Here is a 14308-nt window from a genome sequence, read left to right on the forward strand (position 1 = left end):
TGCACTTGTTGCTGTGGGGGGTCCCTTTGCCCAATTCCTTCATATTGTTGTGCATTGAGAGCACAGTTTGCAATTAGGGTCTTGGCTGCCATGGGAGTTTTGTCCACCAACGCACCTTCTGCCGAAGTATCGAGCATTTGGCTTTCAATGGGAAGTAGGACTGATGCGAAAATAGTTAAACACACAAATTAAACCCTATGGATGACAATTGTAGTAAATGAGCAAATAGGGATCGTTCTAGACCGGGGATTAACTAGGGATGCTAATCAATGTGAAATTGACTCAAAAATGTAAGAACACAATATAAAACACTTACTAGACTCAAAGAATGCAAAACTAAACTTTAAAACACTAAAACAAACCAAAAGACTCAAACATCACCCAAAACACTCAAAACTGCCTTAAAAACACTTTCTGGGCAGTTTTGGACACTTTGGTGAATTTGGACGAATTTGTGTAACAAATTGAATCAAAACACTTAAAAACACAAACTAAGACACTTTCTAACTAAGTTGGACACTAAAGTAAAGGGGGATTAAGGTTTTGACGAAATTAAATTAAATAAAACAAGTTAATAAACTAGGCAGATTGTATAAACGGATTTGAGAAACAAGATGATGGATGGATTAGTTAGAGGTCCATTCTCCACACATGACACATTTATATATGAATCGATTCTCCAATTGCTTTTCATTATCTATGATGCTCAACACCCCAAGTTAACCGTGATGCACTAATTAACTCTCAAATTTTCCTTATGTTATTGAATTGGATGATGCATGCGACAATTCAAATCATTCTCCAATGGTTCTCAACATGAATGCATAGAAGAGATACAATGAGAGATCATTATGCTCTATGAGAATTATAAGTGTTGACGAGGCAATTGTAACTATGAATGCATGATACTCTTGCCAAGAATTCAATTAACGCGGTTGTGACTAACAACCTTCACTACTCATGTTTATAAACTTGTGACGATTAGGTGAAACTCGTTTATAAACTAGCATCGAGTTTATGCATGAAGACTAAGTATGCATCCCTAATCAACATACAAAAACAAGTTTTTAATAAACATGATAATTGAATTGCAATCATAACTTAACAAATCACATTGGAAGAAATCAATTCATATTTCAAACATGTTCATGGCTTCAAATTTTCCCCTAACTAATTAGGGGTTTAGCCACTCATGATTACAACAAACTTAGATAGTAATAACAAGGTAAACATTGAAAATAAGAACGAAGAACACCTAAAAATCCCAACAACTCAATCTTGAATTGTATGAACGTTTAGGCCTCTTCTCCTTTAGTTGCTGCAGCACAAGGGGTTTTGGTGAGTTTTGGGGTTACGGATGATGTAGAATGATGTGTTTAGGGTAGGGATGGATGTAGGGGAAGGCAAGGAGTGTTTTTGGGCAGAAAATATGAAGAATGGTGAAGTATGGCTGTGTTAGAGAGAGAGCATGAATTTCTGGCGTGAATGGATGTGTATATGAGATGGTTTTCTGAATATGGAAGAGTGAATGAGAATGAATGCAATGGATGCTTATTTATAGGTGAAATGGGGGGAACATGACAGCTAGGAACTTGGTGGAAATCTGAAATGGTGATGGGAGATGCATGTGGCTGATTTGTGCATGTGATTAAAGGGTGGGAGTACATGTGCTTTGATAGAAATGAAAGGGTGCATGTGGGTGAATGTGTGGCTGATTTGTGGTGCAATGATGAAGTGAATGTGATTGTGGAAATGCATGTGGAGTGTGCTGAAATATGTTGATGTGCAATGATGAATTGGGATGGCTGAAAATCTGGAGTGGGAATTGCATGTGGCTGCAATGGATTAAAGAAAGGGGGAAGTGCATGTGCTGAAATGATGGTGTGGAATGGTGGAAAGCCACGGCAAGGGATGTATTTTCTGAATGAATGAAGGCAAGTTGTGTGGAAGGGTGATTAGGAATGCATGTGGGTGTTTTGGTGACTGAAATGATGAAGTGGGATGGATATGTGGCTGCAATGATGAATTGGGAGAGCATGTGGGTGGAAATGCATGTGGAGTGGCTGGAATGAAGTGTGTATAAAAGGCTAGAATCTGATTCAAAGAGAATGGCATTTGTTTTGAAGTTTGTTTCCTCATTTTCCACCTCCAAATCAGGTTTTCATTACTTTAAAATATGGCTGAGAGGATGACAAACAAGGTAAGTATTTAAGGTAAGTTAAATGGCTCAAATCTGATGTAAATGGTATTTCCACATATGGCATGTGTTTTGAGCGTTTTTTTCTTGTTTTCACAGCTTGCAAATCAGGTCACAAAGCCCTTCCTTTTGCTCCAAACATAAGGTATCCATTCCAAGTCCAATTTTGCTCCAAAATGCTCCAAAATGCATCTTTTTGCTTCCTTAGCCATATGAACCTAAAAACACACGAAAATGGCTTAAACAACTAAAACAACTATGAATTAACAATATAAATGCACGAAAACAAGCTAAGTAAGTCGCCTAAATATGCTCCTATCAAATTCCCCCACACTTAGCTTTTGCTAGTCCTCGAGCAAAACAAAACAAAAGAAACCAAAAACAAAACAAAACACAATCTAAACCTTCCAACATGTATCTCAGGGATTTCAAACGAACATGACACAATATAGAACATCATTCCCACAACATTTAGCTTTCTTGACACTTCAACAAACACTTAATCATAGTTACCATTCACTAGTTCGCATTTAATCAATTAAAACACATTTGGAATGTAGTAACATGCCTTAGAGAATTTCCTCAATTCCTTACTAGAATGCACTCTATTTTCACACAGATTTTCTAACTTCACACCCTACACTAGGTATATGTGAGAAGATTGATGTAAATATGAATTCTAACACTCATATATGTTATATCAAAGAAAGCATTTTCTGGATTTACGACAATGACATGAATGGAATGCTACTACTTAGAACGAGAACCAGTGATTCCATATGCTCATACCAAATTCAAACTCCACATATTGAATACATAACATCAAGATAGAAGTTGAGGGTTGTAACGGGGCTAAGGGTAATGGCTAACAAGGAAAAGCAAAGGACAAACAAAGGTTCTTAAAGCAATAGGAAGCAAAGTAATGAGATTGACACTTAAACTCACTTTTAATGGCAGAAATCAACTTTTAAACACAAGGGAAGATTCATGCACAATTAGGGTCAAATTCACTCTTTTGGACCCTTCCTTCAATAACCAACACTTGTGAGATCATTCTTACTTCTTTTTCAACTCTTTTTCTTTCTTTTCACCACTTTTTTTTTTTTCTTTTATTTTCTTCTTTGTCATGCCCTATTATCTTCCCCCACACTCGTTTTCTGCAATATATTGATCAAAAGGAGTTCATTCTAAGTCATGCTTCACTATCCTTTAAGAACAAGGGTATGGAAAGTCCTAATCTAAGCTAGGTGAGGATAATGTGGTTTAACAAAGAAAATAAGCTTGAAAAGGCTCAAAAGGGGTAATCCTACAATACATGTGAAAAGGGATAGGCTTTTTGGCTTTGGCTTGACTAACAACTTCATCTTATTGTATGTTATGCAATCAATATCCTGCTTTGAATGAATTGGGCATGAGTTCTAGTATTTGGAACTATAATGAAATGCATTCCAAGTAGTAACCAAGCAAAGAATGATGAGATCATGCAACGACTTTTAGAAAACAAGAAATCACAGATTTATACTCTCCAAAGAACGTTATAGGCTCAAGTCTCACAAGGATGTAGCTTTAGTTTAAGTTTCTTCGTTCAAGCATGTTACAAAAAAAAAAAAAACAGATTTTCTCTTTGTAATTACATGTGAATTCATAAGCTATAACCATAACCAAGCATAAACCAAAGCATAAATCATCTTCCAGCCATGTTTACAACATTCTATAATAGTCATGTAATTTAAAACCAAATCCTCATCATTGTGTTGGAAGGTACCCTAAAACACAAACACACAAAAACGACTCAAAACACTCTTTTTAGGCTTTTTAAAACATGTTTTTCAAATTTTTATGTGATTTTCGGAGTTATAAAAACAAAACATACTAAAACACTCTAAAACAACTTAAAAACGCCTTAAAACAGCAAGGAACAACATTTTAAGTAATGGGTGATAAAATCCCACGAATTTGCATTAAATAAACTTAGTTACCCCCCTACACTTAAATCAAACATTGTCCTCAATGTTTTAAGCTTAGATTCACACAAATCATAAGTAAACACACAAAAAGCAACTAAACAACCTAACATGGCAGAAACGAAATAGCAACAAAGAGAAGAGTTTAGGAACGCAAATCTGGAATTGGAGTGCATTCTAGGTCTTCTTTTGTTAAATGCATGGGTTGCCTCCCAAGTAGCGCTTGCTTTAACGTCGTACAGCCGGACGAAGAACCCAAATCACTCCAGATTGGAGCCCACGGCACCCAAGGGAAGTTCTTCCACAACATGCTCCACAAAGTTCTCATAGTATGGCTTCAATCTATGTCCGTTCACCTTGAACTCGTGGCCACTTTTTAAGCTTTGGACTTGGACTGCACCATGAGGAAAAACATTAGTAACAACAAGAGGTCCAATCCAATTGGAACGTAACTTACCAGGGAATAACCGAAGTCTTGAATCAAAAAGCAACACTTTCTGCCCCTTGGAGAACGTTTTGGTACGAAGCATCTTATCATGATAAGCCTTCGTTTTGTCCTTGTAGATGCGAGCATTCTCGTAAGCCTCGTTCCTAATCTCCTCAAGTTCATTTAATTGGAGCTTCCTATGAACTCCAGCAGCGTCTATGTCCAAATTGAAGGTTTTCACAGCCCAATGTGCCTTGTGCTCTAACTCAACGGGCAAATGACATGGCTTACCATATATAAGCCGAAAAGGTGACATGCCAAGGGGAGTTTTGTAAGCCGTACGATAGGCCCACAATGCATCGTCCAAGCGCAAACTCCAATCTCTTCTTGAGGGTCCCACGGTTTTCTCTAGGACTTGTTTGATCTCCCTATTTGAAACCTCCGCTTGCCCATTAGTTTGAGGGTGATAAGGTGTGGAAACCTTATGAGTAACGTTGTACTTCTTGAGCAAGGCTTCAATGGTGCGGTTACGAAAGTGAGAACCCCCATCACTTATTAAAACTCGTGGCATCCCAAACCTAGCAAAAATATTAGATTTCACAAAATCTGCAACAACCTTAGAATCGTTAGTACGGGTGGCTTTGGCTTCCACCCATTTGGAAACATAATCGATAGCTAGCAAGATATAAGTGAAACCAAAAGATGGAGGGAAGGGGCCCATGAAATCAATACCCCAAACATCAAAAATTTCCACAAAGGAGAGAGATTGTTGCGGCATTTGGTCCTTAGGCCCTATGTTACATGTTCTTTGACACTTATCGCATGTTAAACAAAACATTTTAGTGTCTTTAAAGAGATTAGGCCAATAAAATCCAGATTGTAACACCTTTAGGGCTGTCCTTTGGGTGCCAAAATGTCCCCCACATGCATAAGTATGGCAGAATGTAAGAATGGAATTAAATTCAGATTCGGGCACACATCTACGCACAATCTGATCTGGGCAGAATTTCCATAAATATGGATCATCCCAAACATAAAAACGTGCATCATGAACAAGTTTATCACGTTGGAACTTGTTTAGGGTACTAGGAACTTGCTTAGACACCAAGAAATTTACCAAATCGGCATACCAAGGGGTTCTTACCTCAATGGACAAAAGTTGCTCATCCGGAAACGTTTCTAAAATGGGGGTGGACTCTTCCTCACGCACCATTCTACTTAGGTGGTCAGCCACCACGTTTTCACACCCTTTCTTGTCTCGGATTTCAAGATCGAACTCTTGAAGTAGGAGCATCCAACGAATGAGTCTTGGCTTAGCCTCCTTTTTGGTGAGAAGATACTTCAAGGCTGCATGGTCAGTGAAAACAATTACTTTAGTACCAAGAAGATATGATCTAAACTTATCTAATGCAAATACAATAGCCAAGAGTTCTTTTTCGGTTGTGGAATAATTAAGTTGAGCATCATTCAACGTCCGTGAGGCGTAGTAGATGACATGCGGCCTCTTGTCCTTTCTTTGTCCTACAACTGCTCCTAAAGCATAGTCGGACGCATCACACATAAGCTCGAACGGGAGGCTCCAATCCGGGGGAACAATAATGGGTGCCGTGGTCAACAACTCCTTGAGTTGGTTGAATGATGCCGTGCACTCCTTAGTGAATTCAAACGCCACTTCTTTTTGTAGGAGACGGCATAGTGGTTGTGCAATCTTAGAAAAATCCTTGATAAATCGCCTATAGAATCCTGCATGGCCAAGAAAAGAACGGACCTCTCTAACCGAAGTAGGAGAGGGTAAGTGACGTACAAGATCTATTTTAGACTTATCAACTTCAATTCCTTTTTCAGAGATGATATGACCCAAAACTATACCTTGTTTAACCATAAAATGACATTTTTCCCAATTCAAAACAAGGTTAGTTTCCATGCATCTTTTCAAGATTAAAGTGAGATTATGCAAACAAGCATCAAATGAGTCTCCAAACACACTAAAATCGTCCATAAATACTTCAATTATCTTTTCAACATAATCAGAGAAGATACTTACCATGCATCATTGGAAAGTGGCCGGTGCATTGCATAAACCAAATGGCATACGACGATATGCAAAAGTACCAAATGGACAAGTAAAGGTGGTCTTTTCTTGATCATCCGGCGCTATGACAATTTGATTATATCCTGAATAACCATCAAGAAAGCAATAAAAAGAATGACCGGCTAACCTTTCAAGCATTTGATCGATGAATGGCAAAAGGAAGTGATCTTTCCTTGTTGCCGCATTTAGCTTCCTATAGTCAATGCACACCCTCCAACCGGTTTGAATGCGTGTAGGCACAAGTTCATCTTCTTCATTTTTCACCACCGTGACTCCGGACTTCTTGGGAACCACTTGGACCGGTGAAACCCAACAATTATCCGAGATGGGATAGATGACGCCACAATCAAGCAATTTGATGATTTCCTTCTTCACTACTTCCATCATTGGTGGGTTGAGTCGACGTTGGGCTTCCCTTGATGGTTTGGCGCCTTCTTCCATGAGAATTCGATGCATGCACGTGGTAGGACTTATACCCTTGATGTCGGCCAAAGTCCACCCTATTGCCGTCTTGTGCTCTTTGAGAACCCTCACCAACTTCTCCTCCTCTTGTACCGTGAGTGATGAAGCTATAATGACGGGCAATGTGTCTTGCTCGCCCAAAAACACATACTTCAAGTGATTTGGCAACGGTTTGAGCTCGAGTGTAGGTGGTTGTTCTATAGAAGGAAGCAACTTATCAGTCGAAATTGGGATTGAAATTGAACTAGGGAACTTACCTTGGAGCCGTGGCAATGACTCTAGGGCTGCCACGGTCTCAATTACATCTTCATCAAAGGCCACGACATGGGTGTTCAATTGTGTGTCGTGGTTTGTTATGGTGACATCCATGTGATCCTTCATTTCAATGCCATTTGTAATGACTGTTTCAAGTGCCTCGCCATGTAATTGATCAAGGTGTGCCTGCGCCAAAGAATCAAGAATATCAATAGAGAAACATGAGTGATCATCATTAGGAAATCTCATAGTTTCAGAAATATTAAAATCAATCACTTCCCCATCGAATTCCATTGTTAAAGTGCCTTTAAACACGTCTATCTTAGTTCGGGCCGTCTTCATGAATGGTCTCCCAAGAAGAATCGGCAAGGATGGAGCATGGGTGGTTTCTTCCATTTCAAGGACATAGAAATCCGCCGGGAAGATCAAATCATTTACCTGCACTAAGACATCTTCCAATACGCCCTTTGGATAGGCATTAGATCTATCGGCCAACTGAATAACCACACCATCATTTTTCAATTCGCCAAGGTTCATTGAAGCATAAATAGAGTATGGCATGACGTTAATTGAAGCTCCTAAGTCTAACATAGCATGTTCGAACTTAGTTTGACCAATAATACAAGGGATTGTAAAGCTACCTGGATCTTTGCACTTTGGTGGTAACTTTCTTTGTAGAACAGCGGAAACGTTCTCACTTACCCTTACTACCTCTTTATGTGACGCCCTCTTCCTTGTAGTGCACAATTCCTTCAAGAACTTAGCGTATTTGGGCACTTGCTTTATGGCATCTAGGAGCGGGATATTGACTTGAACTTTCCTAAACGTCTCAAGAATGTCCTTCTCATGCTCCTCCTTCTTTGTTTGCCTAAACCTGCCAGGAAAGGGCACGTTTAGTGGAATAGAACTTGACAAAGTCGAATTTGGACTTACCTTAGGCGTGTTGGACGGTTTTGGCACAATAGGAGGCTGCGGCAACATGTCCTCTTCTTGACTTGTTTTGGATGGCCTTGAGGTGGTTCCGACCTCCTTACCACTTCTCAACATGATTGCCTTGGCAGATTCGCACCCTCCCCTTGGATTGACAATGGTTGAGCTAGGGAGCTTGCCTTTGTCTCGGAATTGTCCTACAAATTCCGCAATCTGCCCAATTTGTTTCTCCAAGTGATCCACCCTTTTGTCTTGGTTTTGCATGGCTTTGGTTTGATCCTCTTGCCCCTGAGACAAATTGGTAAGTAATTTAAGAAGTGTTTCATTGCCCAACGACGTACCTTGATTGTTTTGGGCAGGTTGTGCTTGGTTTGGATTGGGGCCGAATGGCTTGGTGTAGAACCCCGGGGGTTGTTGTCTAAAGCCTCCTTGTTGTTGAGGTTGTTGAGGTTCCCTCCATTTGAAGTTTGGATGGTCTCTCCAACCCGGATTGTATGTGTTGAAATATGGATCATTCCTTGGTTGATTGTGGCTCGGAAATCCAATGGCATTTGCACTCTCCCATCCCCCATTCTCAATCAATTGAGGGCATTTTTCCGAAGGGTGTCCTTGGATAGAACATACACCACATACAATCGGTCCTTGTATCTTCATTCCTTCGGCCATCTGAGACACAATAGAAGTAAGATTAGCTATCTGAGATTGAATATCGGATTGAGAACTTACCTCATTCAAGTGTTGCCGTGGGGGGTCCCTTTGCCCAAGTCCTTCATATTGTTGTGCATTTAGAGCACGTTTTGCAATTAGGGTCTTGGCCGACATAGGAGTTTTGTCCACCAATGCACCTCCCGCCGAAGCATCGAGCATTTGCCTTTCAATGGGAAGAAGGCCCTCATAGAAATATTGAAGGAGAAGCTCCTCCTTCATTTGATGTTGAAGACACGATGCAACAAGGGCTTTAAAACGCTCGTAGTATGCCGGAAAAGATTCTCCTTGACTTTGTTGGATTCCGCTAATTTTCTTCCTCAAGAGAATGACTCTTGAAGTAGGGAAGAACTTCTCCAAGAATGCTCTCTTCATGCTCTCCCAAGAAGTAACGGTCCCGGGTGCCAATTCATAAAGCCAATCCTTAGCCTTTTCCACAAGAGAGAATGGAAAAGATTTCATCATTAGAATGTTCCCATCGACATTTATGGGTGTCATGCTCGAACAAACAACCTCGAACTCCTTGAGATGCTTGTTGGGATCTTCCATGGAAAGCCCATGGTATTTCGGAATGTGGTGCAACAAGCTTGACTTCAACTCGAATTCATCGGTCTTGCCTTGGGCAGCCGCGGGGTATTGAATGCATAATGGTGCGGCATTGGTCAACCCCGAGGCCGAAAGCTCTTTAATGGTTTGATTGTCCGCTGCCATAACTTCTTCTTCCACACTTTCAAACTCAGATTCGGCCTCTGAACTTGAACTAGGTTCGGGATGCCTCCTCTTTCTTCTCAAATCACGTTCAAAATCGTCGTTAAAGTCCAAGATATGTGCATGCACAGTTTGAGAACTCCGCGTCATGCACTAGTACCTAAACCAAGAAAACAAAACAAAATAAGAAAACTAGGTAAATTACACTAAAAACATACGGCAAAAACACAAGGGATTAGCAATTTTGCTAATCCCCGGCAACGGCGCCAAAATTTGATGCGAAAATAGTTAAACACACAAATGAAACCCTATGGATGACAATTGTAGTAAATGAGCAAATAGGGATCGTTCTAGACCGGGGATTAACTAGGGATGCTAATCAATGTGAAATTGACTCAAAAACGTAAGAACACAATATAAAACACTTACTAGACTCAAAGAATGCAAAACTAAACTTTAAAACACTAAAACAAACCAAAAGACTCAAACATCACCCAAAACACTCAAAACTGCCTTAAAAACACTTTCTGGGCAGTTTTGGACACTTTGGTGAATTTGGACGAATTTGTGTAACAAATTGAATCAAAACACTTAAAAACACAAACTAAGACACTTTCTAACTAAGTTGGACACTAAAGTAAAGGGGGATTAAGGTTTTGACGAAATTAAATTAAATAAAACAAGTTAATAAACTAGGCAGATTGTATAAACGGATTTGAGAAACAAGATGATGGATGGATTAGTTAGAGGTCCATTCTCCACACATGACACATTTATATATGAATCGATTCTCCAATTGCTTTTCATTATCTATGATGCTCAACACCCCAAGTTAACCGTGATGCACTAATTAACTCTCAAATTTTCCTTATGTTATTGAATTGGATGATGCATGCGACAATTCAAATCATTCTCCAATGGTTCTCAACATGAATGCATAGAAGAGATACAATGAGAGATCATTATGCTCTATGAGAATTATAAGTGTTGACGAGGCAATTGTAACTATGAATGCATGATACTCTTGCCAAGAATTCAATTAACGCGGTTGTGACTAACAACCTTCACTACTCATGTTTATAAACTTGTGACGATTAGGTGAAACTCATTTATAAACTAGCATCGAGTTTATGCATGAAGACTAAGTATGCATCCCTAATCAACATACAAAAACAAGTTTTTAATAAACATGATAATTGAATTGCAATCATAACTTAACAAATCACATTGGAAGAAATCAATTCATATTTCAAACATGTTCATGGCTTCAAATTTTCCCCTAACTAATTAGGGGTTTAGCCACTCATGATTACAACAAACTTAGATAGTAATAACAAGGTAAACATTGAAAATAAGAACGAAGAACACCTAAAAATCCCAACAACTCAATCTTGAATTGTATGAACGTTTAGGCCTCTTCTCCTTTAGTTGCTGCAGCACAAGGGGTTTTGGTGAGTTTTGGGGTTACGGATGATGTAGAATGATGTGTTTAGGGTAGGGATGGATGTAGGGGAAGGCAAGGAGTGTTTTTGGGCAGAAAATATGAAGAATGGTGAAGTATGGCTGTGTTAGAGAGAGAGCATGAATTTCTGGCGTGAATGGATGTGTATATGAGATGGTTTTCTGAATATGGAAGAGTGAATGAGAATGAATGCAATGGATGCTTATTTATAGGTGAAATGGGGGGAACATGACAGCTAGGAACTTGGTGGAAATCTGAAATGGTGATGGGAGATGCATGTGGCTGATTTGTGCATGTGATTAAAGGGTGGGAGTGCATGTGCTTTGATAGAAATGAAAGGGTGCATGTGGGTGAATGTGTGGCTGATTTGTGGTGCAATGATGAAGTGAATGTGATTGTGGAAATGCATGTGGAGTGTGCTGAAATATGTTGATGTGCAATGATGAATTGGGATGGCTGAAAATCTGGAGTGGGAATTGCATGTGGCTGCAATGGATTAAAGAAAGGGGGAAGTGCATGTGCTGAAATGATGGTGTGGAATGGTGGAAAGCCACGGCAAGGGATGTATTTTCTGAATGAATGAAGGCAAGTTGTGTGGAAGGGTGATTAGGAATGCATATGGGTGTTTTGGTGACTGAAATGATGAAGTGGGATGGATATGTGGCTGCAATGATGAATTGGGAGAGCATGTGGGTGGAAATGCATGTGGTGTGGTTGGAATGAAGTGTGTATAAAAGGCTAGAACCTGATTCAAAGAGAATGGCATTTGTTTTGAACTTTGTTTCCTCATTTTCCACCTCCAAATCAGGTTTTCATTACTTTAAAATATGGCTGAGAGGATGACAAACAAGGTAAGTATTTAAGGTAAGTTAAATGGCTCAAATCTGATGTAAATGGTATTTCCACATATGGCATGTTTTTTGAGCGTTTTTTTCTTGTTTTCACAGCTTGCAAATCAGGTCACAAAGCCCTTCCTTTTGCTCCAAACATAAGGTATCCATTCCAAGTCCAATTTTGCTCCAAAATGCTCCAAAATGCATCTTTTTGCTTCCTTAGCCATATGAACCTAAAAACACACGAAAATGGCTTAAACAACTAAAACAACTATGAATTAACAATATAAATGCACGAAAACAAGCTAAGTAAGTCGCCTAAATATGCTCCTATCAAGGACTTCATAGAAGTATTGAAGTAGAAGCTCCTCCTTCATTTGATGTTGAGGACATGATGCAACAAGGGCTTTAAAACGCTCATAGTACGTCGGAAAATACTCCCCTTGACTTTGTCGGATTCCGCTAATTTTCTTCCTCAAGAGAATGACTCTTGAAGTAGGGAAGAACTTCTCAAGAAACGCCCTCTTCATGCTCTCCCAAGAAGTGACCGTTCTGAGTGCTAGTTCATATAACCAATCCTTGGCCTTCTCCAATAGTGAGAATGGAAAGGCCTTCATCTTCAAAATATTGCTATCAACATTAATTGGAGTCATGCTTGAACACATCACCTTGAACTCCTTTAAATGCTTGTTCGGATCCTCCATGGACAGTCCATGGAACTTTGGAATGTGGTGCAACAAACTTGACTTCAATTCAAATTCATCGGTTTTATCTTGAGCCTGGTATTGGATACACAATGGTGCGGCATTGTCCATTCCTGAGGCGAAAAGCTCCTTGATTGTACGGTTGTCCGCTACCATGACTTGGACCTCTTCTTCCTCCCTTGCCGTGGGCTCCTCTTCTTCCTCAAAGTTAGACGCCGAACTAGAACTTGATGGGTGAAGTTCTGGGTCCTTCTTCTTTCTTCTCAAAGTGCGCTCAAAATCGTCGTCAAAATCCATGATGTTTGCACGAATAGGTTGAGAACCATGAGTCATAAACTAGTACCTACAAACAAGAAAAGAAATAAGGTCAGTAGCTAGACAAAAAGATATGAAAAGGAAACAAAAAGAAACAACGGGGGATTAGCAAAGTTGCTAATCCCAGGCAACGGTGCCAAAATTTTGATGTGATAAATATTAGCACACAAATTAAACCCTCTTTTTGACAATTGTAGTATAGATATAGGTAGGAATCGTTCTAGGCCGGGGATTAGCAGGGATTGCTAATCTAATGAAAACTGACTCAAAGATACAAAAATATGTTTAAAAACACTTAAACAAACTCAAAAACTCTTAACTAAACTTATATGACTCAAGACAAACTGAAAAGACTCAAAACAACACAAAACAATCCAAAAGACTCAATTTAGACTCTAGGACTTAATTTGGACGAAAATAAAATTAGTTTTGACTCAAAAGAATCAGAAACGCACTTTAGGACAGATTTGAAACAAGAAAGTAAAGGGGATGGAGTTTTGGACGAATTTAAGAGAAAAACAAGTAAATAAAAGACTTAAAAGAGATTTTGACGAATTTAGGAAAACCAATGGATGATTAGATAGCTAGGGGATACTTTTCCACACATGATACGTTCAAACACAAATTGATTTCCAGTTGCTTTTCCGATAAACCATGAACCTCAACACCCCAAATTAACCGTGACATCACTAATTAACCCTCAGATTTTCCTTAAGTTATTGGATTGGATGACTTCATACGACAACCCAAAGCATTCTTCAAAAGTTCCCTACATGACATCATAATAGAGATACAATCAAAGATCATTACGTTCAATGAAAATCATAAGTATTGACAAAGCACTTGTAACTATGACATCATGATACTCATGCTAGGAATTTACTTAACATGATTGTGAAAACAACCTTAACTACTTGTGAATAGTTTGTGACAATTATGTGAAACTCCCTTATATTCTAGCACCAAATTCAAGCATGCAAATTAAGTAGGCCTCCCTAATCAACATACAAGAATAAGTTATCCATCAAACGCTTAAGTAAATTGCATTCACAATTTATGAAATCACAACTGGAATTAATCAACTCATATTATAAACATAATCATGGTTTCAAAGCCTCCCCTAGCTAAAACGAGTTTAGCCTCTCATGTTCACAACAACACAAAGGAAAATTAAATTAAACATTGAAAACAAAAGATAGATTACACCTAAAAACGTTCCAACACTCCAACTTGAATGCACAAACGTCCAAGGCT

At 39.1% G+C, this 14308-nt stretch overlaps 1 protein-coding gene across 1 annotated transcript in view; it reads right to left on the minus strand.

Annotated features, from left to right (window-relative positions):
* Positions 1 to 13075: 13075 nt before the first annotated feature.
* The window catches only part of LOC137744430 (uncharacterized), a 120185-nt gene continuing 118952 nt past the window's right edge, over positions 13076 to 14308 (minus strand). Inside the window, exon 7 of the mRNA XM_068484246.1 lies at positions 13076 to 13082. Coding sequence (XP_068340347.1) covers positions 13076 to 13082 — 7 coding nt within the window. The remainder of the gene's footprint in view (positions 13083 to 14308) is intronic.

This window comes from Pyrus communis, chromosome 9, assembly GCF_963583255.1.
Source record: "Pyrus communis chromosome 9, drPyrComm1.1, whole genome shotgun sequence".
Classification (NCBI taxonomy): domain Eukaryota; kingdom Viridiplantae; phylum Streptophyta; class Magnoliopsida; order Rosales; family Rosaceae; genus Pyrus; species Pyrus communis.